The 22,215-nt window shown below is 39.2% G+C and overlaps 1 protein-coding gene and 1 long non-coding RNA gene across 2 annotated transcripts in view; both read left to right on the top strand.

Moving 5' to 3' along the window:
- LOC137228092 (zinc finger protein 25-like) overlaps positions 1-21,667 on the top strand; it is a 37,681-nt gene extending 16,014 nt beyond the window's left edge. The window contains exons 4-7 of the mRNA XM_067745054.1: positions 5,855-5,947; positions 10,754-14,932; positions 17,277-17,458; positions 21,365-21,667. Coding sequence (XP_067601155.1) covers positions 5,855-5,947; positions 10,754-11,841 — 1,181 coding nt within the window. The 3' untranslated portion in view covers positions 11,842-14,932; positions 17,277-17,458; positions 21,365-21,667. The remainder of the gene's footprint in view (positions 1-5,854; positions 5,948-10,753; positions 14,933-17,276; positions 17,459-21,364) is intronic.
- On the top strand, positions 5,954-8,724 carry LOC137228093 (uncharacterized). The gene is made up of 2 exons (XR_010945143.1): positions 5,954-6,943; positions 6,993-8,724. It is a non-coding gene; the product is annotated as an uncharacterized lncRNA (long non-coding RNA).
- Positions 21,668-22,215: the final 548 nt, after the last annotated feature.

Raw genomic sequence — 22,215 nt, 5'->3', positions numbered from 1 at the left:
CCAACAGCATGGTATATATTTCCATCTGTTTGTGTCATCTTTACTTTCTTTCATCAGCGTCTTATAGTTTTCAGAGTACAGGTCTTTTGCTTCCTTAGGTAGGTTTATTCCTAGGTATTTTATTCTTTTTGATGTGATGGTGAATGGGATTGTTTCCTTAACTTCTCTTTCTGATCTTTCATTGTTAGTGTATAGGAATGCAAGAGATTGCTGTGCATCAATTTTGTATCCTGCAACCTTTCCAAATTCACTGATTAGCTCTGGTAGTTTTCTTTTAGCATCTTTAGGATTTTCTATGTATAATATCGTGTCATTTGTGAACAGTGACAGTTTTACTTCTTCTTTTCCAATTTGGATTCCTTTTGTTTCTTTTTCTTCTCTGATTGCAATGGCTAGGACTTCCAAAACTGTAAAAGTGAATAAAAGTGGCAAGACTGGAGATCCTTGTCTTGTTCATGATCTTAGAAGAAATGCTTTCAACTTTTCATGGTTGAGAATGATGTTAGCTGTGGGCTTGTCATATATGGCCTTTATTATGTTGAGGTAGGTTTCCTCTATGCCCACATTTGGAGAATTTTTATAATAAATGGGTGCTGAATTTTGTCGAAAGCTTTTTCTGTTCTGTTGAGATGATGATACAGTTTTTATTCTTACATTTGTTAATGTGGTGTGTCATACTGATTGATTTGTGCATATTGAAGAATTCTTGCATCCCTGGGATAAATCCCACTTGGTCATTGTGTATGATCCTTTTAATGTATTGTTGAATTCGTTTTTTTAGTATTTTGTTGAGTATTTTTGCATCTATGTTCATCAGTGATATTGGCCTGTAATTTTCTTTTTTTGTGGTGTCTTTGTCTCATTTTGGTATCGGGGTGATGGTGGCCTCATAGAACAAGTTTGGGAGTATTCCCTCCTCTGCAATTTTTGGAAGAGTTCCGGAAGGATAGGTGTTATCTCTTCTCTAAATGTTGATGGAATTCGCCTGTGAAGCCATCTGGTCCTGGACTTTTGTTTCTTGGAAATTTTTTAACCACAGTTTCAATTTCAGTACTTGTGATTGGTCTGTTTATATTTTCTATTTCTTCCTGGTTCAGTCTTGGGAGATTGTACCTTTCTAAGAATTTGTCCATTACTTCTAGGTTGTCCATTTTATTGGCATATAGTTGCTTGTAGTAGTCTCTTATAGATCCTTTGTGTTTCTATGGTGTGAGTTGTAACTCCTTTTTCTTTTCTAATTTTATTGATTTGAGCCCTCTCCCTTTTTTTCTTGATGAGTCTGGCTAAAGGTTTACCAATTTTTTATCTTTTCAGAGAACCAGCTTTTAGTTTCATTGACCTTTTCTATTGTTTTCTCAATCTCTCTTTCATTTATTTCTGCTCTAATCTTTATTATTTCTTTCCTTATGCTACCTTTGGAATTTGTTTGTTCTTTCTCTAGTTGCTTTTGGTGTAATATTAGGTTGTTAATATTTGAGATTTTCCTTTCCTGTGGTAAGGTTGTATTGCTATGAACTTCCCCCTTAGAACTGCTTTTGCTGCCTCCCACGTTTCAGATCGTCATGTTTTCATTTTCATTTGTGTCAAAGTATTTTTTTATTTCCTCTTTGATTTCTTCAGTGATCCATTGGTTGTTTAGTAATATATTGTTTATCCTCCATGTGTTTGTGTTTTTTACAGTTTTTTTCCTTGTAGTGGATTTCTAATCTCATAGCACTGTGGTTGGAGGAGATGCTTGCTATGATGTAAATCTTCTTAAATTTTCAGAGGCTTGATTTGTGACCCAAGATGTGATCTATCCTGGAGATTGTTCTGTGTGCCCTTGAGAAGAATGTGTATTCTGCTGTGAGATGGAAATGTCTTATAAATATCAACGAAGTCATTTAAGACTTGTGTTTCCTTAGTGATTTTCTGTGTGGTTGATCTGTCCTTTGAAGGTGGGGTTTAATAATAGTGGCATTGAAATCTCCCACTATTATGTGTTACTGTTGATTTCTCCTTTTATGGCTGTTAGTATTTGCCTTATATATCAAGTTGCTCCTATGTTAGGGCATATATATTTATAATTTTTATATCTTCTTCTTGGATTAATCCCTTGATCATTATTCAGTGTCCTTATTTGTCCTTTTGTAACAGTCTTTATTTTAAAGACTATTTTGTCTGATAAGAAGATTGGTACTCCAGCTTTCTTTTGATTTCCATTTGCTTGGAATATCTTTTTCCATTCCTTCACTTTCAGTCTGTATGTGTCCCTAGGTCTGAAGTGGGTTTTTTGTAGACAGCATATATATGGGTCTTGTTTTTGTATCCATTCAGCCAGCCTATAAGTCTTTTGGGTGGAGCATATCTATATGTATGTTCTTATTGCCATTTTGTTAATTGTTTTGAATTTGTGTTTGTGGGGCTTTTTTCTTCCCTTCCTCTTTTCTCTTTGGTGATTTGATGACTATCTTTAGAGTTGTGTTTGCCTTGCTTTGTCTTCTTTTGTGTGTGTGTCTCTATTGTAGATTTTCAGTTTATGGTTACCATGAGGTTTTGATATAGAAGTCTGTATATAAACAAGATTGTTTTAAGCTGCTGGTCTTTTAATTTCAAATGCATTTCCAATATCCTACATTTGTACCATCCTCTTCTCACAGTTGCTGGCTTTGATATCATTTCTGTGTGGATGATTTCCTACCTTTACTGTTTGCCTTTACCAGTGAACTTTTCCATTAATAATTTTCTTGTTTCTTGTTTCTAGTTGTGACTTTTTCTTTCCATCTGGAGAAGTTCCTTTAGCATTTGTTGTAAAGGTAGTTTGGCGGTGCTGATTCTCTCAGGTTTTGCTTGTCTGTAAAGCTTTTGATTTCTCCATTGAATCTGAACGAGAGCCTTGCTGGGTAGAGGATTCTTGGTTGTAGATTCTTCCCTTTCATCGCTTTCAGTATATCATACCACTCACTTCTGGCCTGCAGAGTTTCTGCTGAAAAATCAGCTCATAACTTTATGGGAATTTTGTTGTATGTTATTTGTTGCTTATCCTTGTTGCTGTTAATACTTTCTCATTGTCTTTAATTTTTGTCAATTTGATTAATGTGTGTCTCAGTGTGTTCCTCCTTGGGTTTTTCCTGACTGGGCCTCTGCAGTTCCTGGACTTGGGTGACTGTTTCCTTTCCCATGTTAGGGAAATCTTCAGTTATTATCTCTTCAAATATTTTCTCAGGCCCTTCCTTTCTCTCTCTGTTCTTCTGGAACCCCTATAATGCGAATATTGGTGCATATAATGTTGTCCCAGAGGTCTCTTAGACTGTTCTCATTTCTTTGCATTCTTTTTTCTTTATCTGTTCTGCAGCAGTGATTTCCAACAATCTGTCTTCCAGCTCACTTATTTGTTAGTCTGCCTCATTTTTCCTGCTATTGATTCCTTCTCATGTATTTATATTTCAGTTATTGTATTGTTCAACTCCCTTCTCAAAGCTTCTAGTGCATTATTAAACATTTCTTCTATCTTCTTCATCTGTGCCTCATTCTTTTCCCAAGATCTTGGATCATCTTTATTATCATTACTCTGTATTCTTTTCCAGTTACGTTGGCTATCTCTATTTCACTTAGTTGTTATTCTGTGGTTTTATCTTCTTCCTTTGTCTGGGCCATACTTCTCTGCTGTCTTATTTTATCTAACTTTCTGTGTTTGTGGTCTCCATTCCTCAGTTTGCAGGACTGTAGTTCCTTTTGCTTCTGGTGTCTGCCCCCTGGTCGGTGAGGTTGCTCCAGAGACTTGTGTAGGCTTCCTGGTTGGAGAGACTGGTGCCTGCCCACTGGTGGGTGGAGCTGGGTCTTGTCCCTCTGGTGGTCAGGGCCTTGTCAGGGGGTTTGTTTAGAGGCAGCTGTGGGGTTAGGAAGACTGTAGGCAGCCTGTCTGCTGGTGGGTGAGGCTGTGTTCCCACCTTGTTAGTTGTTTGGCCCGAGGCATCCCTGCACTGGAGCCTGTAGGCTGTTGGTTGGGGCCAGCTGTCGGTGCCAAGATGACGATCTCCCGAAGAGCTGATGGTGATGATTATTTCTTGAGGCCTCCGCCAGCAGTGTACTTGGCCCCACAGACAGTCACGGCCAACCCCCGCTTCTCCAAGAAACCCCCCAAGACCCACAGCTATATCTGGCACAGGCTCCTATGGAGTCACTGCTTTGCCCTGGTTCCTAGTGCACGTGAAACCTTGTGTGTGTCCTCCAAGAATGGAATCTCTGTTTCCTCCAGTCCTTTGGAGCTCCTGCACTCAAGCCCCACTAGTGTTCAAAGCCAAATGCTCTGGCAGCGCCTCCTCCTGATGCCAGACCCACAGACTTGGGAGCCTGACGTGGGGCTCAGAATTCTCACTCCTGTGGGAAAACCTCTGCGATATAATTATTTTCCAGTTTGTAGGCCACCTACCCAGTGAGCATGGGATTTGATTATATCACAGAAGCTCCCCTCCAACCGTCTCGTTTTGGCTTCTTCTTTGTCTTTGGGTGTAGAATATCTTGTTTGGTAGGTTCAAGTCTTTTTTGTCAATGGTTGATTGCAGTTGTGATTTTGATGTTTTCATGAGAGGAGGTGAGCTCAAGTTCTTCTACTCCGCCATCTTGTCTCCTGCTCCCCGCCCCATACTTAGTCATTTTTGATAGTGTGCTACATATTGTGACTTTTGCATTGTTGACTGCTAGATTTTGTGATATTTGTTTAAATTCTTTGGGGCATTTTTTGGGGGAGTAGTAAATTAGTTGAGAATAATTTTAATCCTTTCAGTGCTTGCTTCTAATGTAATTTTTTTTTTTTTTTTTTTTTTTTTGCGGTACGCGGGCCTCTCACTGTTGTGGCCTCTCCCGTTGCGGAGCACAGGCTCCAGAGGCGCAGACTCAGCGGCCATGGCTCACAGGCCTAGCCGTTCCGCGGCATGTGGGATCTTCCCGGACCAGGGCACGAACCCGTGTCCCCTGCGTCGGCAGGTGGACTCTCAACCACTGCGCCACCAGGGAAACCCCTAATGTAATTTAATTCAAGTAAATCATTTAAATTAACTCAGTATTTGCTTGTTATTTCAGGTCTAGAGCATTCTTTAAGACTAACTTGGTCACAGTAGTAGGACAATAATACTCTTGGATACAGAGCATCTAATACCTCACATAGTAGAAGATCTTTCCACTCTTTCCAAACATCCTGTCTCTGTGTATGCTTGGGAATTTTTCCACCTATTGTGTTTGGGTTCTTTTTCCTGCATTGTTGGAAGCTTTCTTATATGAATGTACAAATTATACTCAAGGTGACCTTTCTGTTAGAGCTTCCTGCCTCTCTCTCAGCATACCTCTTTCCTCTGAAATATTTTACTCCAGAAATTCTAATTGTTTTGGCTTTCCTGAACTCTGAACTTTGCATTCTGTAGTTCAGCAGGCTGTGATTTGGTGTCTTCTTTCTGTACCATAACCTAGAAATTCTGTTTCTTTCCCTTCTCTCAGAGGTCCTTGTTTTCCAGTGCCATTGTCTCATGTGTAATCCCTAAAGGTCATTATTTTATTGATTTTGTATGGTTTCCAGTTGATTGGCTTGTACCATTATTCCTCTTACACCATGATGGTCATGATTGGAAGTTCCTGTGCAGAGCCTCATTTAAACCTCTGTACATGTAGACTCAATGTTATGTATCCTTATGATTCAGGGCTTTAATGAGATCAATTCCTTTTTAGATTCAGAAGAAAACTATATTGTAGTTTCCTCTCCAAAGGAAAGGTCAAATGAGCACCATAACTTTGCTACTCCTATAACTATTCCTTCCTTCACATTCATGTGCATTAAAGCCAGTTCAGCTGATCTAAATGCCATATTATTTCCCATTTACAGGGTATTATTTTACAAAACCGGATGTAATCATCAAGTTGGAGCAAGATGATCCATTGTTATTAGAGGAAGAATTTCTAAACAAGAGCCATGCAGGTGAGTTGAGTACTTTAGACACAACTCCAGGGGAAGTTAGATCCAAAATGGTCAGTTAGAGGTGGACACTGTGAAATAGTTTAAACACTTTTCTTTGTGAGGACTTATATCTTGAAGTGTGTAAAGAGTATACCAAATATGATGTAAATGAGTGTGTAAGAAAAGGGATGGAATATTAGCACATTGATTTTCTCATCTTACAAATAGTAAGCTTCAAGATACAGTACAAACCCAAATACATAGATGATTGTTCTAAATATAAATGATATAAACATTTCCATTCAAACATGCAATTTAGCAGTCATTCACATGGGGAATTTTCTTCAGTTTTATGCATTGTTACTTTAGAAGTCAAGAGTCAGTAAATCATGTATTTGGTCCTGGTTTCTCTGTTGTTTCTGTGGCCTCTTTAATATCTCTACACTAGACCATTTCATATTGATTACAGCACCTTTATGACATGTTTTAATAATGAGCTGATCAAATTTCAAAAAATACTCATGAGATTTTTTTTTGGCATGATATTAAACCTTGAATTTAACTTTGAAAAATTGAATTCAGCCTTGACTGAGATTAGTGAATCCTGAATTATTTTTATATGTTTTCTTAATTTACCACTTTATATTTCTGATTTTCCAAATTAATTTTAGGTATGTCTCAAATACAGTCTAATAGCATTTTCTTTTAATAGTTTACATTAGCCCATTCATATTGATCGGCAGTTACTTCTAAATGCTGTTTCTGTGTATAATGTTACAGAAGCTCTTCAGTAATAGCCCTGCTTTCTTTTCTTTTTAGAATAAGTGTGTTTTTCTCCTAATAACGTAGTTAGGTTGTACTTTGGCTTAAGGTGTGACCATAAAAATTTATAATCTCATGCAATTGCTTAATGATCCATTTATTTAGACAATGTCTAGTAATCACCTGATGTGTAAACAGTTATGAAATTAAAATGCTTACTTTCTCTTCCTTCCCATATTTTAACACCCAACTTTAGTTTCTTTTATAATCTCTTATTATAATCTCTTATTATATAATCTCTTAGTTTCTTTTATAAATCTTTCTTAGTTTTTACCTCTTCAATATCATTGTGACCGTTACTTGATTTGTCAGCTGTAAGTTATGTATTTGGCTTCCTAGCTTTTCAAGATGTGAAAAACATCAGGATTACATCTCATTACTTTTGTTACATCTTACTTTTCCGATATTGAATATATTTTTTCTAAACGTCCAAATTCTTAAGGCCTCTAAAAGAGAGTTGTAAAACAGCACAGAAATGAGAGTAATTAATTACTATAAATTTTTTGAGTGATGTGACGTGTAATGATGCAGAAACTTGTGCTTAAGAAAGACCTGATGTTTTTCTGATCCAGTCATATTCTGTTTCTTTATGAGAATGATAATTCCATGGGTGGTCACTCTGTACTATTTCTTATCATGGACAGAATAGTTGTATGTATATTTATGCTAAGTTTCATATTTTTATAACCATGAGGAGACAAATCAAACAGTGGGAAATGATATTTGTTATAAATATACCTCAGAAAGAATTTATTTCTATAATACAATAAGGAATTCAGCTCTTAAGACAGATATCTCCTTAGTATGGCCTTCCATGACTATTGTATTTTAAATGTCACTCCTGTGTCAAATAGTCTTATTTCCTCCTTTTTTCTGTTTCATTTTTCTCCCAACCACTCAACACCTAATATACTATTGTGAAGTATGAATTTTTCCCTCTGTCTCTTTCCACTGGAATATAAGCTCTCTGAGAGCAAATATTTAAAATATTTTATTTTCTGATTCAGTACCTGAGACAAAAACTTGGGACTCAAATGTATGTTAAATATTAAACTACTAAAATTGTTAGTAAAAAGGTAAGTAACCCATTTAAAAAAGAGTCAAAGTCCATAAAGAGGCATTTCTCAAAGAAGGGGATGAATGGCATAGATGGAAAAAAAATGCTTACTCTGGGAAGCACAAATTCAGATCAGATCACACTGTAGTATGATGTTCTTCTCACTCAATTTTCAAACATGGAGAAGTTTTATGATTCCAAGAGTATGATGATATGCAGGGAATCATCAGCAAGGCAGGAGCGGTATTAATTGGTATTTGGGAAAACAGATTAGCATTTTCTTTAAATTTTAACATACCTGTTCCCCATGACTCAGTAGTTTCACTCCCAGGTTTATCTTCTAGAGTTTCCTGTACATTTTCACTGGGAAACAAAATAAGATACTTTTCATACAACATTTGTAAAAAGGCCAATTTTGGAAGGAACCTCAATACTAATTTACATGTGAACTTAAAGTTAAATCATGATATAATAATACAATGGAATATTACACACTGCAGGACAACCATGGTCTGTGAAGCTAAAATGAAAATTATGCATATGAAATCAAGCAGCAAAAGTCTATTGGTAGAAAAATGCCATATAAATAATGGTCAGAAACAAAAAACTGAATAGTATCTTGTTATTTGGAACAGAATGTTAAAACATACACACATACAAAAATTAAGATGTACTTAAAATGAATGTGTGTGGGTAAATTACTTGGTGTATTATAATGCACCAGAAAAGAATATTCCCTACTTTATTCCTGCCTCTTCTGGGACATTATATATAATTAATATTGTGTAGTTACATTGGATTGACCATAAGGTTGGAGAGAGGTATTTCATACTTATTGGTGCAGCAGTCAAATTTCTTTGACTAAGCCAGTGTAACTGAGAGTGGTCTGGGTAGCTCTGAAACATACTGCATTTAAAAATATATATATATATATATATATATATATATATATATATATATATTTTTTTTTTTTTTTTGGCTGCGTTGGGTCTTTGTTGCTGTGCACAGGCTTTCCCTAGTTGCAGTGGGCGGGGGCTACACTTCATTGTGGTGCATGGGCTTCTCTTGTTGCGGAGCACAGGCTCTAGGCACATGGGCTTCAGTAGTTGTGGCTCATGGGCTCTAGAGTGCAGGCTCAGTAGTTGTGGCGCACAGGCTTAGTTGCTCTGCAGCATGTGGGATCTTCCTGGACCAGGGCTCAAACCTTTTTCCCCTGCATTGGCAGGCAGATTCTTAACCACTTCACCACCAGCGAAGTTCCATACTGCATTTTTAAGGACTACTAATTTATATCATATCACAGAGGAGTGCAAAAATAATCAGAGAATGAGAGTTCTGTTTCAGATTTAGGAGCACAAAGCTGCATGAAATATATTTTATAGGCTCTAAGAAGGTTATCAGTTGAAAGAGGAACCATTAATTTAGGGGTAGCTAAAAAACTGTCAGCATGCCATTAATTTTAAGATGAATCCTGATTTAAGTGATAATAATTTGCTTAAAAATGTGTGTGCCTCAATGTGCACATGTGCTCTCCATCTATTCATTGTTAAGATGAATGGTATAGGCAGTACTTACTGTGAGAGTGTAAATTAGTGTTGGGGAGCTCTAAGAAGGTATTTTCTTGGTCAAGTTTAGAGAATAGTATTGCCTCAAAAGATATCTAGATTAATCTTTAATCCTTAAATTGGGATATAGAGTTACTTAGAGAAAGGATTGTGAGTAGAAGATAAATGTTGAAACTGAAAAATATTATTGTAGATAAGGAACCACTGATAGGAGACAAATAGCCTGGCCAGACTAGATTGGAAAATATGGAGTTCTGAAATGGTAGCTAGAATATCTAATGTGCCTGGAGTTGTTAAAAAAAAAAGTTGTTTTCCAGAATGATGCCACTTAACTCCTGTTTTCTGTTGTATTTAGAGTAGTGTGTTCAGTGCCACCTTAGGTTTTAGCATAGGGCTGACATTTTACATCAAAGGTTAAAATAGCCTAGGTAAGATGAGTCACACATATGAAAGAAACTTTTATGTGAAATGAATAAAAAGGGTATTTCTAAATAGGCTTTTGGAAACAGGTTGAAACATGCTATTTAAGGATCTCAGCTAATAGAAACTAAGTATGTTGAGAAGTAGGTGGAGTGCTTATATAGAGATTAGTCATGGTTAAGACTAGTTTCAAGAGAGTGAGTAATCATAGTGAAAGTGGAAACTTATGATTTGATGTTCAAGAGAGGTTTGTTGTTGAACAACCCTGGTGTAGTAAACTAAGGCATTAGAGCCAGCATATAGAAGTGAATTCGTTCTAGGTCAAATTATGGTTTTACCTCTCATCACTTTTACACTTCTTGTACATTTGTATTTCTGTGAATAACTCCAGGAGGATTTCAGCTTGAGCTATAGAATTGTTTCTATAATCAGGAGAAAATTAGTGCAATTATAAATTTATTTTAGTGTTGATGTGTTTAGAATAGAAAAGGGGGGACTCCAGCCGGAAGCTTGTAGACTTCCCACTGTAATCTCTAGTTGGAAGTATAAGGACCTGGACATTGTTATTCTTCCTCAGTCCAATCCCTTCTTTGATCTATCATTTGAAAACCCTTGTTAACTGATTTTTCTTACAATTCTACCTACTGCTCATAATCAGTCATCCCAGTCTCTCATTTTCAGATTTCCTGAGTGAACCACTTTTGAGAGTCCTATTATCTATTTACCATTCATTTCCTTATTTTTAAAATGCCAACTATATAGTAATAATCATCATAATTTTGTTGTCCTTTTTTCTCAAGGAGTATAGGAATAGTATAAACATTTGGAATGTTTATTTCAGGGAGACTTGGTGCCTAGAAAGCAAATAATTAAATACAATATAGCACATATATATAAAGGCTGCATCCTATAAGAAATGTGTTTAATGTTCATAAGACATTTTAATTTTCTTTATTTTATAAGATAGCAAACTTGATAACCTCTTAGAGAAAAGTCTGGCAAATCAAGGAAAATACTTGCAGGAAGACTTTTTTGCTCAACTTCAGAATAAAGACACAGTTGAGAAAACTTTCCGCCAGGAGTTACACTGCAGAGAACATCAAAGCACTCACTCAGAAATAAAGACCTTTGAAATTGGAGGAAACTTCAGCCCTGATGCAGCCCTTACCTTTCCCCAGAAATGTGACACAAAAGGGAGCTTCCGTCATGATACCATATTTTGGCAAACCTCGCCCGCTCAGTCTACCTTTAGTGTACATCAGAGAACTCAAATAAGGGTGAAACCCTATGGATGTAAAGAATGTGGAAAATCCTTCTCTAGGAAGTATTACCTTATTGGACATCAGAGAACTCATACTGGGGAGAGACCTTATGCATGTAATGAATGTGAGAAAACTTTTACCCACACGTCACACCTCAGAGATCATCAGAGAACTCATACAGGGGAGAAACCGTATGAATGTAGTGAGTGCGGGAAAGCTTTTAGCCATAAGTCAACCATAAAAAGACATCAGAGAAGTCACACAGGTGAGAAACCCTATGAGTGTAATAAATGTGGAAAAGTCTTCTATACAAAGTTTCACCTCACTGAGCATCAGAGTAGTCACACAGGGGCAAAACGCTATGAATGTAGTGAGTGTGGAAAATCTATCTGTAGGAAGTCATACCTCGTTGTGCATCAGAGAATTCACACAGGGGAGAAACCCTATGAATGTCATGAGTGTGGAATACTTTTCTATAGGAAGTCATACCTCACTGGACATCAGAGAACTCATAGTGGGGAGAGACCTTATGCATGTAATGAATGTGAGAAAACTTTTACCCACATGTCAAACCTCAGAGAACATCAGAGAACTCATACAGGGGAGAAACCTTATGAATGTAGTGAGTGTGGGAAAGCTTTTAGCCATAAGTCAACCCTAAAAAGACATCAGAGAAATCACACAGGGGAGAAACCCTATGAGTGTAGTAAATGTGGAAAATGTCTCTCTAGGAAGTCTCACCTCACTCGGCATCAAAATTCACACAGAACAGAAACCTTAACAGTGTAGTAACTGTGGAAAATCCTTCTGTGAAAATTCTCATCTACCTCTGCATCAGCGAATTCACGGAGGAGAAACCCAATGAATGGGTTGAATGTGAGAAAGCTTTAACTAGATGCCAGTCCTAAAGATTTCAGAGAACTCACACTGGGGAGAAATCCTATTAGTAATGAACGTGAGAAAGTTTTCCCCTATAAACTGAACCTCAGAGTACATCAGACAGTCCCCACGTGGGAGAAACCTTATCAACGGTAGTAAACTTTAGAAAACTTAAAGCAGCAACCCAGGCCTAAGAACACATCAGAGAAGTCACACAGGGAAATCCCATTCATGATGAATATGGGAAAGCTTTTAGCCAGAAGTCAGGTCTTAGGACACATCAGACTGAGAAACTCTATGAATGTAATGGATATGGGGAATCTTTGACTGGAAGTGCAGCATCAGAGAACTCAGGGGAAGATCAATGAGTATAATAAACCTGGAAATTTTCCCTTCGAGAAATCAACCATCAATCAACAAAACTCCCAGAGAAATCCCTCAAGTGCATTGTGTATGGATAGTGTTTCAACCAGATTTCAGCCCTCATTGGACATTAGAGGACTCAAACAAGAGGTAAATCCTTGAAATTAATCACTTATGAACAGTCTTTCCACCAGACTACTCAGTGGGTGTTCGAAATTTACACAGGAAAAACATCCTGTGAAGGTAATGGATGAGGAAAACTTTTCTCCCCAAAGACGACCTTCAATTTAATTGTATTGGAATCCAACATGAGGGTAGTGGGAATTATGCACTTTTTATGTAAAAACTATCATTATGTAAACATGTTAGAGGATACATTTGGATAGTTAAAATACCTCATGTTCCTATTTTCTCTTACTGTCTTCTGGCCAGTGTATAAAAGATATACAATTGTTAGTGAATTGCCTCTTCAGGAAAGAAGCCAAACAATGTTTTCTGCAAGACTTTTATTGTCTCAGGGTCACCAGTGCATTTAGTGTGAACATTATATTCATTATGCAAAAGTCATATGCACAGTCGTTGGGAGAACAAATCTGATTCAATTGAGTTGCTGTGAACAGTGGTACTCACTATTTACCCTGTAAACAGAAAAAGAAGTTGTATTTCCATTCTCTTTTAGTTCAAAATATTTTAAAATTATCTGGGACTCTTTTGATGTAAATGTTATTTAGAAGTGTGTTGTTCAGTCTGCAAATGTTTTGATATTTCTGGCTGTTTTTTTAATTAATTCTAGCTTCATTGTCTTTTGAATTGTGCATTGTGACCCACAATGTTGTCTATCTCAATCAAAGTGCCATCTGAGCTTAAAAATGTGTATTCTGCTGTAGTAGAATAAAGTATTCTATAAACGTTGATTAGATCCCATTGATTGATGGTGCTGCTCAGTTCAACTGTGTCCTTGTTTCCACTGATGGATCCATTAAGTACAAATGGAGGTTTGTTGAAATCTCAAACTATAATTATTTTCAGTTCTTTTTTAAAAAAATTATTTATTTTTGGTTGCGTTGGGTCTTTATTGCTGCACGTGGACTTTCTCTTGTTGCGGCAAGCGGGGGCTACTCAGCATTGCGGTGCTCGGGCTTCTCATTGCTGTGGCTTCTCTTGTTGTGAAGCAGGCTTAGTAGTTGTGGCGCATGGGCTTAGTCACTCTGCGGCATGTGGGATCTTCCTGGACCAGGGCTCAAACCCATGTCCTCTGCACTGGCAGGCAGATTCTTAACCACTGTGCCACCAGGGAAGTCCCAGTTCTTGCCTCCTATTTTGATCTGTTTTTAAACACATACTCTTAAGGCTTGTTCTATCTTCTGCTGAATCTACCCCTTTACCATTATGTAATGCTCCTCTTTATTCCTGATAATTTTCCTTTTGTTAATTCAGCTTTGTCTGAAAGTAATAAAGCTACTGTAGTTTACTTTTGTTTTTTTTTTTTTTTAATGGCTTTTAAAATTTTATTTATTTATTTGGCTTAGTTGCGGCATGCCAGACCCTTCGTTGTGGTGCATGTTCTCTTCGTTGCGGCTCGCAGGCTTCTCTCTATTTGTGGCACACAGGCTCCAGAGTATGTGGGCTCAGTAGTTGCGGTGCACAGGCTTAGTTGCCCTGTGGCATGTGAGATCGTAGTTCCCCAACCAGGGACCGAACCCATGTGCCCTGCATTGGAAGGTGGAATTTTAACCACTGGACCACCAGGAATTCCCTTCATCCCTTTACTTTTAATATATCTTTCTACATTCAAAGGGGTTTTGTATAGATAGCATATATTTGGGTCTTTTTTTAATCCACTCTGAGATTGTTTTTTCATTGGTATATTTAGATAATTCACATATATCTGCTGTTTTAAAATATTTATTCATTGTACTTTTTCATTCTTCTCTTTTCCTGCCTTGTGTAAATTTTTTTTTTTTTTTTTGCGGTACGTGGGCCTCTCACTGTTGTGGCCTCTCCCATTGCAGAGCACAGGCTCCGGACACGCAGGCTCAGCAGCCATGGTTCACAGGCCCAGCCGCTACGCGGCATGTGGCATCTTCCTGGACCAGGGCATGAACCAGTGTCCCCTGCATCGGCAGGCGGACTCTCAACCACTGCGCCACCAGGGAAGCCCTGCCTTGTGTAATTTTAACTGTGCATTTTATGTGATTGCATTTTCTTTCCTCTTGATATACCAATTATCATTTTTAAAGCTTTAGTGGTTGCCCCAGAGTACACTATACACTTAAAGGTAATTCAGGTACTTTCAAATAATACTCTATATGCTGGAAGTTTGAACAGCATATTCCTAGATAGTTTTATTTATATATGGCTTGGTGTCCGATGGCTTCCTGGATCTGTGGTGGGAGTCTGTCTCTAATTTTGAAAAACTCAGCCATTATTATTTAAAATATTTCATTTGTTTTTGCCTTCTTCTTCTGGTATCCTCATTATACATATGTTGCTTCCTTTGTAATTGTCCACACATCCCTTGGGTGTTCTGTCTGTTTTTTTTCCTTTTATTCCTCTTGCATTTCAATTTGCTGTTTCCATCTTGAAGTTCATTGATTGTTCCTCTGCTGTGTCCAGGCTACTTGGGAGCCCGTCAAAGGTATTTTCATTTCTGCTGTAGTGTTCTTTTTTTTTTTTATAAATTTACTTTTTATTTATTTATTTTTGGCTGCATTGGGTCTTTGTTGCTGCGCATGGGCTTTCTCTAGTTGCGGTGAGCAGGGGCTACTCCTTGTTGCAGTGTGTGGGCTTCTCATCGCGGTGGCTTCTCTTGTTGCAGAGCACGGGCTCTAGGCATGTGGGCTTCAGTAGTTGTGGCTCGTGGACTCTAGAGTGCAGGCTCAGTAGTTGTGGCACACTGGCTTAGTTGCTCTGCGGCATGTAGGATCTTCCTGGACCAGGGATTGAGCCTGTGTCCCTTGCTTTGGCAGGCGGATTCCCAACCACTGAGCCACCAGGGAAATCCCTGCTGTAGTGTTTTTAACTACTAACTTTTCCTTTAGGATCTTTCCTAGAGGTTTTTTAATATATATATTTTATTTATTTATTTATTTATTTTTGGCTGCGTCGGGTCTCAGTTGCGGCACGTGGGATCTTTCATTTCAGCGCATGGGCTCTTTGTTGTGGTGTGCGGGCTTCTCTCTAGTTGTGGCATGTGGGTTTTCTCTTCTCTAGTTGTGGAGCATAGGCTCCAGGGCGCATGGGCTCTGTAGTTGTGGCGCGGGGGTTCCATAACGCGTGGGCGCTCTAGTTTTCGGCATGTGGGCTCTAGTTGAGGTGCATGAGCTCAGTAGTTGTGGCACACAGGCTTAGTTGCCCTGCGGCATGTGGGATCTTAGTTCCCTGACCAAGGATCGAACCCTCGTCCCCTGGTTGGAAGGAGGATTCTTTACCACTGGACCACCAGGGAAGTCCCTTTCCTACAGTTTTAATCTCTGTTCTCCTAATGTCCATTTGTATTTGCGTGTCATCCTTTTTTTTGCAATAGAGCCTTTAGCCTATTAATCATATTTTAAAATTCCAGTCTGATAATTACAAAATCTGTCAAATTTAAGTCTGGTTCTCTTGCTTGCTTTGTCTCTACATACTGTATTTTTTCTTGTCTTGTAATACATTGTAATTTTTGGCTGAAAGCCAGACATAATTTATTGGGACTTCAGTGAGAGGGTTATGTTTATCTTGCTAGGACTTATGCTAGCATGTTCACTGCACTGTTCACTGTTTGCTATACCTGTAGGTGTCTAAATCAATTTCCTCTAATAGGCTTGTTTTTCTGTTCTTGATTGTCTTTGAGTTTCCCTAGAATTTCCTCCTCAGAGTCTAAATCTTGCAGTTCTTTCAGCTGTAATCCTCTTTTATGCAAGAATCCTGTTAATGAGTTAATAGGTGTGGGGGGAGGGGAAGCAGTCTATGATTACATATCAGTCTTTTACTTGACCTGTGCCCCTGGGATGTATCCTTCTCAAGTGCTGCTCAGCTTTTTGTTTCCTGTAGGTGTGAGAAACAGAGAGGCTTGGAGTTGAGTGTTTTCCTTCCCCTACATGAGTTAGATTAACTCAGAGTAATTTCTCTTAAGAACAGGCACAGAACAGTATGCTCTGGATATATTAAAAATGGCTCCTTTTCCCCCTCCCTGCTGGAAACACGAGGGGATTTTTCTCTGACCGTCATCAGGAGAACTTGGTGGGGCTCCTTGAGGTAAAACTCATGAACGTCTGGCACTTCCCCTAAGAATAGGCTCACGGGAGTTTCTAAATCTCAAGCTAGTCCATACTCAAGCTCCAGCAGTTTGATTATATTTACCTACCAGTTTCTGGCTCTAGCAGCTTCTTCTCTTGGCAAGCTGTGTTTCTCTGTATTCACCTCTTTTGGGGCAATTGTTTTCCCAGTGACCTTCTTGCAGCAAGGGGGACCCCTTCTAGGGCGTGAGAGCAGGCTCTTGTCTAGCACTCGGAAATGAATCGTCCGAGGAGACGCACATGCTGACAAAGCAAGAGACTTTATTGGGAAGGGGCACCTGGGTGAAGCGCAGGAGGGTAAGGGAACCCAGGTGAACTGCTCTGCCATGTGGCTCGCAGTCTCGGGTTTTATGGCGATAGGATTATTTTCCGGGTTGTCTCTGGCCAAACATTCTGACTCAGGGCCCTTCCTGGTGACGTGTGTATCGCTTAGCCCAGATGGATTCCAGTGAGGCGGATTCTGGGAGGTTGGTAGGACATAATGGACTGGAGTCTCCTCTCTCCTTTTGACCTTTCCCTAATTCTTCTGGTTGGTGGTAGCTTGTTAGCTCCATGTTCCTTACCAGGATCTCCTGTCATAAAATAACTCATGCAAATGGTTACTGTGGTGCCTGGCTAGGGTGGGCAGTTTTAATCACTGTCTCCCCTAACAACCTCAGTTGTCTGATAGATCCAAGAAGTGTAGTTGTTCACTTTATTTGTTAGATTTTCTTCATTGTTGTGAAGATGGGACTGACAATTTCAAGGCTCTTCACGTGTTGGAGTGGAAACATGAACATACCGTCTCCACGGTTTTTGATAATGCTGCTAGGCTTGAATTATCCCTGCTCTGATGCACTTCCTCAAGGCAAAACTGAGGAGCTGTTCCAACTGCCTCTCCTTCCCAGGTAAAATCTCTGCATCACTGCTCTGGAACTGGGTTCAGGCAGTATCCTGCTTCTCCTGGAATGACATGCATGCTCTGCAGACATGCTGGGTAGGGGCTGTAATGGCTAGTCTTCTTGGATTGCCCTTCCCTGTGTGGATACTCCACCCCGTGAGCTACTGTGAGGTTTATCAGGACTCAAATAATTTTGACTTAACTGTACCTGGAGTAGAGCTTCCATCCCATGTGTACTGTCTGGGTGGGGATATTCACTGCCGTGTCTGCAAGAAAGAGCTTCTGCAGCCCCGGGCGGGCAGAAATGAGAAATTCCATGTCCTGCCCCTCCTGAGGTAAAAATGCAAAACTCTGAAATGGGGGAATGGAACCCATTTGCTGGTTTGAATCTGCTCAGATTAGCATGCCCACAGCAAAGATCTGTGGGGTGGGAGAAGGGGAAAGTAATGCATTCATATTTCAGACTCTGGCTGTTAGTAAAATTTAGATTTTCTCAAATCTGTGTTTTTCCCTTTACGATATGCACTACAGACAATATCCAGAAACTTTTAACAATATTTTAAAGACAATTTTCTCCAGTTAAATCGGCTCTTTTGCTGTTGTTGTTGGGTTTTTTTGTTTGTTTGTTTTTTATGTGAGTCGATGATCCACCACACCTCTGTGCTTAGCCTCAGAAAACCCTCTGGCTGCTTTAAAATTTTTCTTCTCATGTTTAGGTTTTGAAGTTTTTCTGTTGTGTACCTACATATTTTCTTCATATTTATGTTGCTTTGATTTTGAGATTCTTGGGTACAAAAAGTAATTTTGTCACCAAATTTTAGAAATTTTCAAGAATTATTTCTTCAGATATTTTACCATTTTTCTCTATGTCTTAACCACACACATTCGATCACTAGTATTTTCTCACAGATCATTGATACAGTGTTCACTTGTTTCTCAGCCTATTTCTCTTTCTGATCTTTAGTTTAGATAATTTCTATGGATCAAGAATGTGCCCCCATAACAAAAAGCAATTGCCTGGTTGTGCATGACTGAAAATACTGGCGTGACATATTTTGTTCATTATTACTTGTCTTTGACTGAATTAGTGCCAGTTGCGTACTAAGTACTCTGTCACTAGCAGCCCAGAAGTCTAAAGACATTGCTTTTTTTTTTTTTTTTTTTTTTTGCGGTACGCAGGCCTCTCACTGTTGTGGCCTCTCCCGTTGCGGAGCAACAGGCTCCGGACGCGCAGGCTCAGCGGCCATGGCTCACGGGCCCAGCTGCTCCGCGGCATGTGGGATCTTCCCAGACCGGGGCACGAACCCGTGTCCCCTGCATCGGCAGGCGGACTCTCAACCACTGCGCCACCAGGGAAGCCCAAGACATTGCATATTTTAAAAGATCATTGTGGCTGTTTTGCAGAAAATGTATTAAAGATGCTAACATTAGGGCTTCCCTGGTGGTGTCTGTGGTTTCTTACCACCAGTAGTACATCCTAGGTGAGTGCCTCAGGGATTCCTACTCAATAACCTCACTATTAATAGAATGAGACCAGTACATCCTGCTGGCGTAGCCAGCAGGATTGCATGATTGTACTTGCAGTTAACCAAGGGGAGTTCCCTTTATCAGTGACTGGCTAACCCAGCTGGGTAACACCCTTTGAGAAGGCAGCAACCACTTACTGGAGGTCCATGACACTGCTTTGTGTTTTTGCATATTCCTCTGCCATGTGTTGTCAGCAGTACCCATCCCCAAGTGTCACAACTGCCATAATAATTGAACAGTTTTCCCAGAGCTGCATGGTCAAGGCCATATGATTTAATAAAATGATTAGACCACTAATTATAAAGGTCTTAATTAACTGTTAATATAATCAACTATCTTCCACACCTCACGCCAAGGAGAGCTAAGGAGGGGGGATTGAATCATAAGGCTATTATCACTGCCCAAGGTGGAGCTCTGGTCAAAGGCACAAGGAAAGGGTATTCCCATCGGTAAGGTGGAGGGAAGCTTACCCCTGAAACCACTGAGGCAGTAGCATGCCAGGACTATTGTGTCCTAACCTAGATGAGTGAAATATCCTTGCAACAGAAACTCATGGCACCAAGAAAGGGGAAATTCAACCAAGACTTGCTTTCTCTAACTGGCTGCCTCACTTCCTGCTGTAACTCTTTGTCCCCCAACCTAACGGGATACCGTGGGTGTCGGGATGTGATTTCTTTTGTGTCATGATTCATCTTGTGTGAAATCATAGCACTTACGTATATTAATTAATTTTAAATGGAGTCATAGTGGCAAATGTGAACCTACATATTGGTTGTTTTGAAATGTTCGGTATATGACTGTGGATGTCTTAGTGTGATGAATTAAGAGTGTTACTTTAAGCATAAAGACAGACATGTGGATCAATGGAACAGAAAAGAGAGCTTAGAAATAAACCCACACACATATGGTCAATTAATCTTCAGCAAAGGAGGCAAGAATATACAGGAGGAAAGAGTCTCTTTAGCAAGTCGTGCTGCGAAAGCTGGCCAGCTGCATGTAAATCAGTGAAGTTAGAACACACTCTTACACCATACACAAAAATAAACTCAAGATGGCTTAAAGACTTAACTATAAGACATGACACCACAAAACTCCTGGAACAGAACATAGACAAAACATTCTCTGACATAAATTGTGACAATGTTTTCCTAGGTCACTCTACCAAGGCAATAGAAATAAAAGAAAAAATAAACAAATGGGACCTAATCAAACTTACAAGCTTTTGCACAGCAAAGGAAACCATAAACAGAACAAAAAGACAACCTATGGACTGGGAGGAAATATTTGCAAATGATGCAACTGACAGGGGCTTAATTTCCAAAATACACAAACAGCTCATACAACTCAATAACAAAAACACAAACAACCCAGTCAAAAAGTGGGCAGAAGACCTAAATAGAAATTTCTCCAAAGAAGACATACAGATGGCCAATAGCACACAAAAAGATGCTCATCATCCCTAATTATCAGAGAAATGCAAATCAAAAGTAAAATGAGGTACCACCTCACACTGGTCAGAATGGCCATCATTAAAAGTTTGCAAATAACAAATGTTGGAGGGAGTATGGAGAAAACGTAACCCTCCTACACTGTTGGTGGACATGTACGTTAGTGTAGCCACTATGGAAGACAGTATGGAGGTTCCTCAAAAAGCTAAAAATAGAATTGCTGTATCATCTAGCAATCCTACTCCTGGGCATATACCCAGACAAAACACTAATTCTACAAGATACATGCACCCCTATGTTCATAGCAGCACTATTTACAATAGCCAAGACATGGAAAAAACCTATATAAATGTCCATCTATAGATGAATAGATAAAGAAGATGTTGTATATATATACAACAAATACTACCCAGCCATAAAAAAAGAATGAAATAATGCCATTTGCAACCACATGGATGGACCTGGAGATTATCATACTAAGTGAAGTAAGTCAAAAAGAGAAAGACAAATACCATATGATATTACTTACATATGGAATGTCAAATATGACATATACGCAAAAGAAGCAGACTCATAGATAAAGAGAACAGACACGGTTGCCAAGGGTAGGGACGGATTGGGAGTTTGGGATTAGCAGATGCAAACTATTATCTATAGAATAGATAAACAACAAGGACCTACTGTATAGCACAGGGAACTATATTCATTATCCTATAATGAACCATAATGGAAAGGAATATGTGTATATATGTACAACTGAATCACTCTGATGTACACCAGAAACTAACACAACACTGTAAGTCAACTATACTTGAATTAAAAAAAAAAGTGTAGGTAAGGTATTCGATGACATCCAAGGAAATACTTCACCAGAACAGAAGGAGCAACTAATGAGAGAGGAGTCCCCCTGGGGTGTAACCACTATACCCTACCAGCAGGCTCCTTCAAATGAGACCACTGAACTCAGCAACTTGAAGGCACTTTGCTGGAGGACTGACTCCACCCTGCTGAGAGCTGTTCCCGACTGATGCTGCTGGAGCCTCTGTGGGAGCAGAAGGCAACTTCCCACTCTTGCTTGTCTCAAGACCTGTTGCTGGACCAGAGAGATTGCTGCTGGTGCTGAGACATTTCTTTCTTAGACTTCTCCTTGGTGTGGTTCGTTATCCCCTTTGAACGTTAACTATTTTGACTAATCTGTGATGTGTGCTAATTTTGTGCAATAAACCAAGTGACTTGTTGAATATTGGCTAGTTTCATGTATCTTAATCTTGTGATTATTACCTGGCCTTACTGCTGGGCCCTGTAACAAAACAGTGGGTCCAATCCCTAACACAGTGTTGAAAAAAAAAAAAATTAATGGACAACTGTTAAGTGTTCTGAGCATCTTGTGCCAGTGCCTTCTGAAACTCCGGAGGAGATTCAGTAACTCCTCCATAAATGTAAAATCCCTATAGGAACTTCCTGGGCGTGGCTTGGGAGCACAACAGGCCAGGGCTTTGTTATTACTCTCCAGAGGCCTCGGGGCTTTTTCCGAAGACCCTGTGTGTAAGACACTAGTGGAGGCAGACCCTAATTCTTGGGTGCTTCACTGGGACACCCAGGAAGGGGAGTCAGCCACTTACTAAGAGGGCTTACAAGAAGTCCTCCACGAAATTTCCAATACCAACACATAAGGTTCAGGTAACAGGAGAAAAACTCAAAGTCAAACTGAGATCTGAAATTATATCTTCAATTGAAAACTTAAAACTTTGGTGCAGCAGAGGGGAGAGAAGGGAGCTGATTGACTGTT

The sequence above is a fragment of the Pseudorca crassidens genome, chromosome 7 (genome assembly GCF_039906515.1).
Source record: "Pseudorca crassidens isolate mPseCra1 chromosome 7, mPseCra1.hap1, whole genome shotgun sequence".
Taxonomy (NCBI): Eukaryota; Metazoa; Chordata; class Mammalia; order Artiodactyla; family Delphinidae; genus Pseudorca; species Pseudorca crassidens.
Note: the sequence above shows the minus strand (reverse complement) of the source record. Positions and strands in the feature narration are given on the sequence as shown.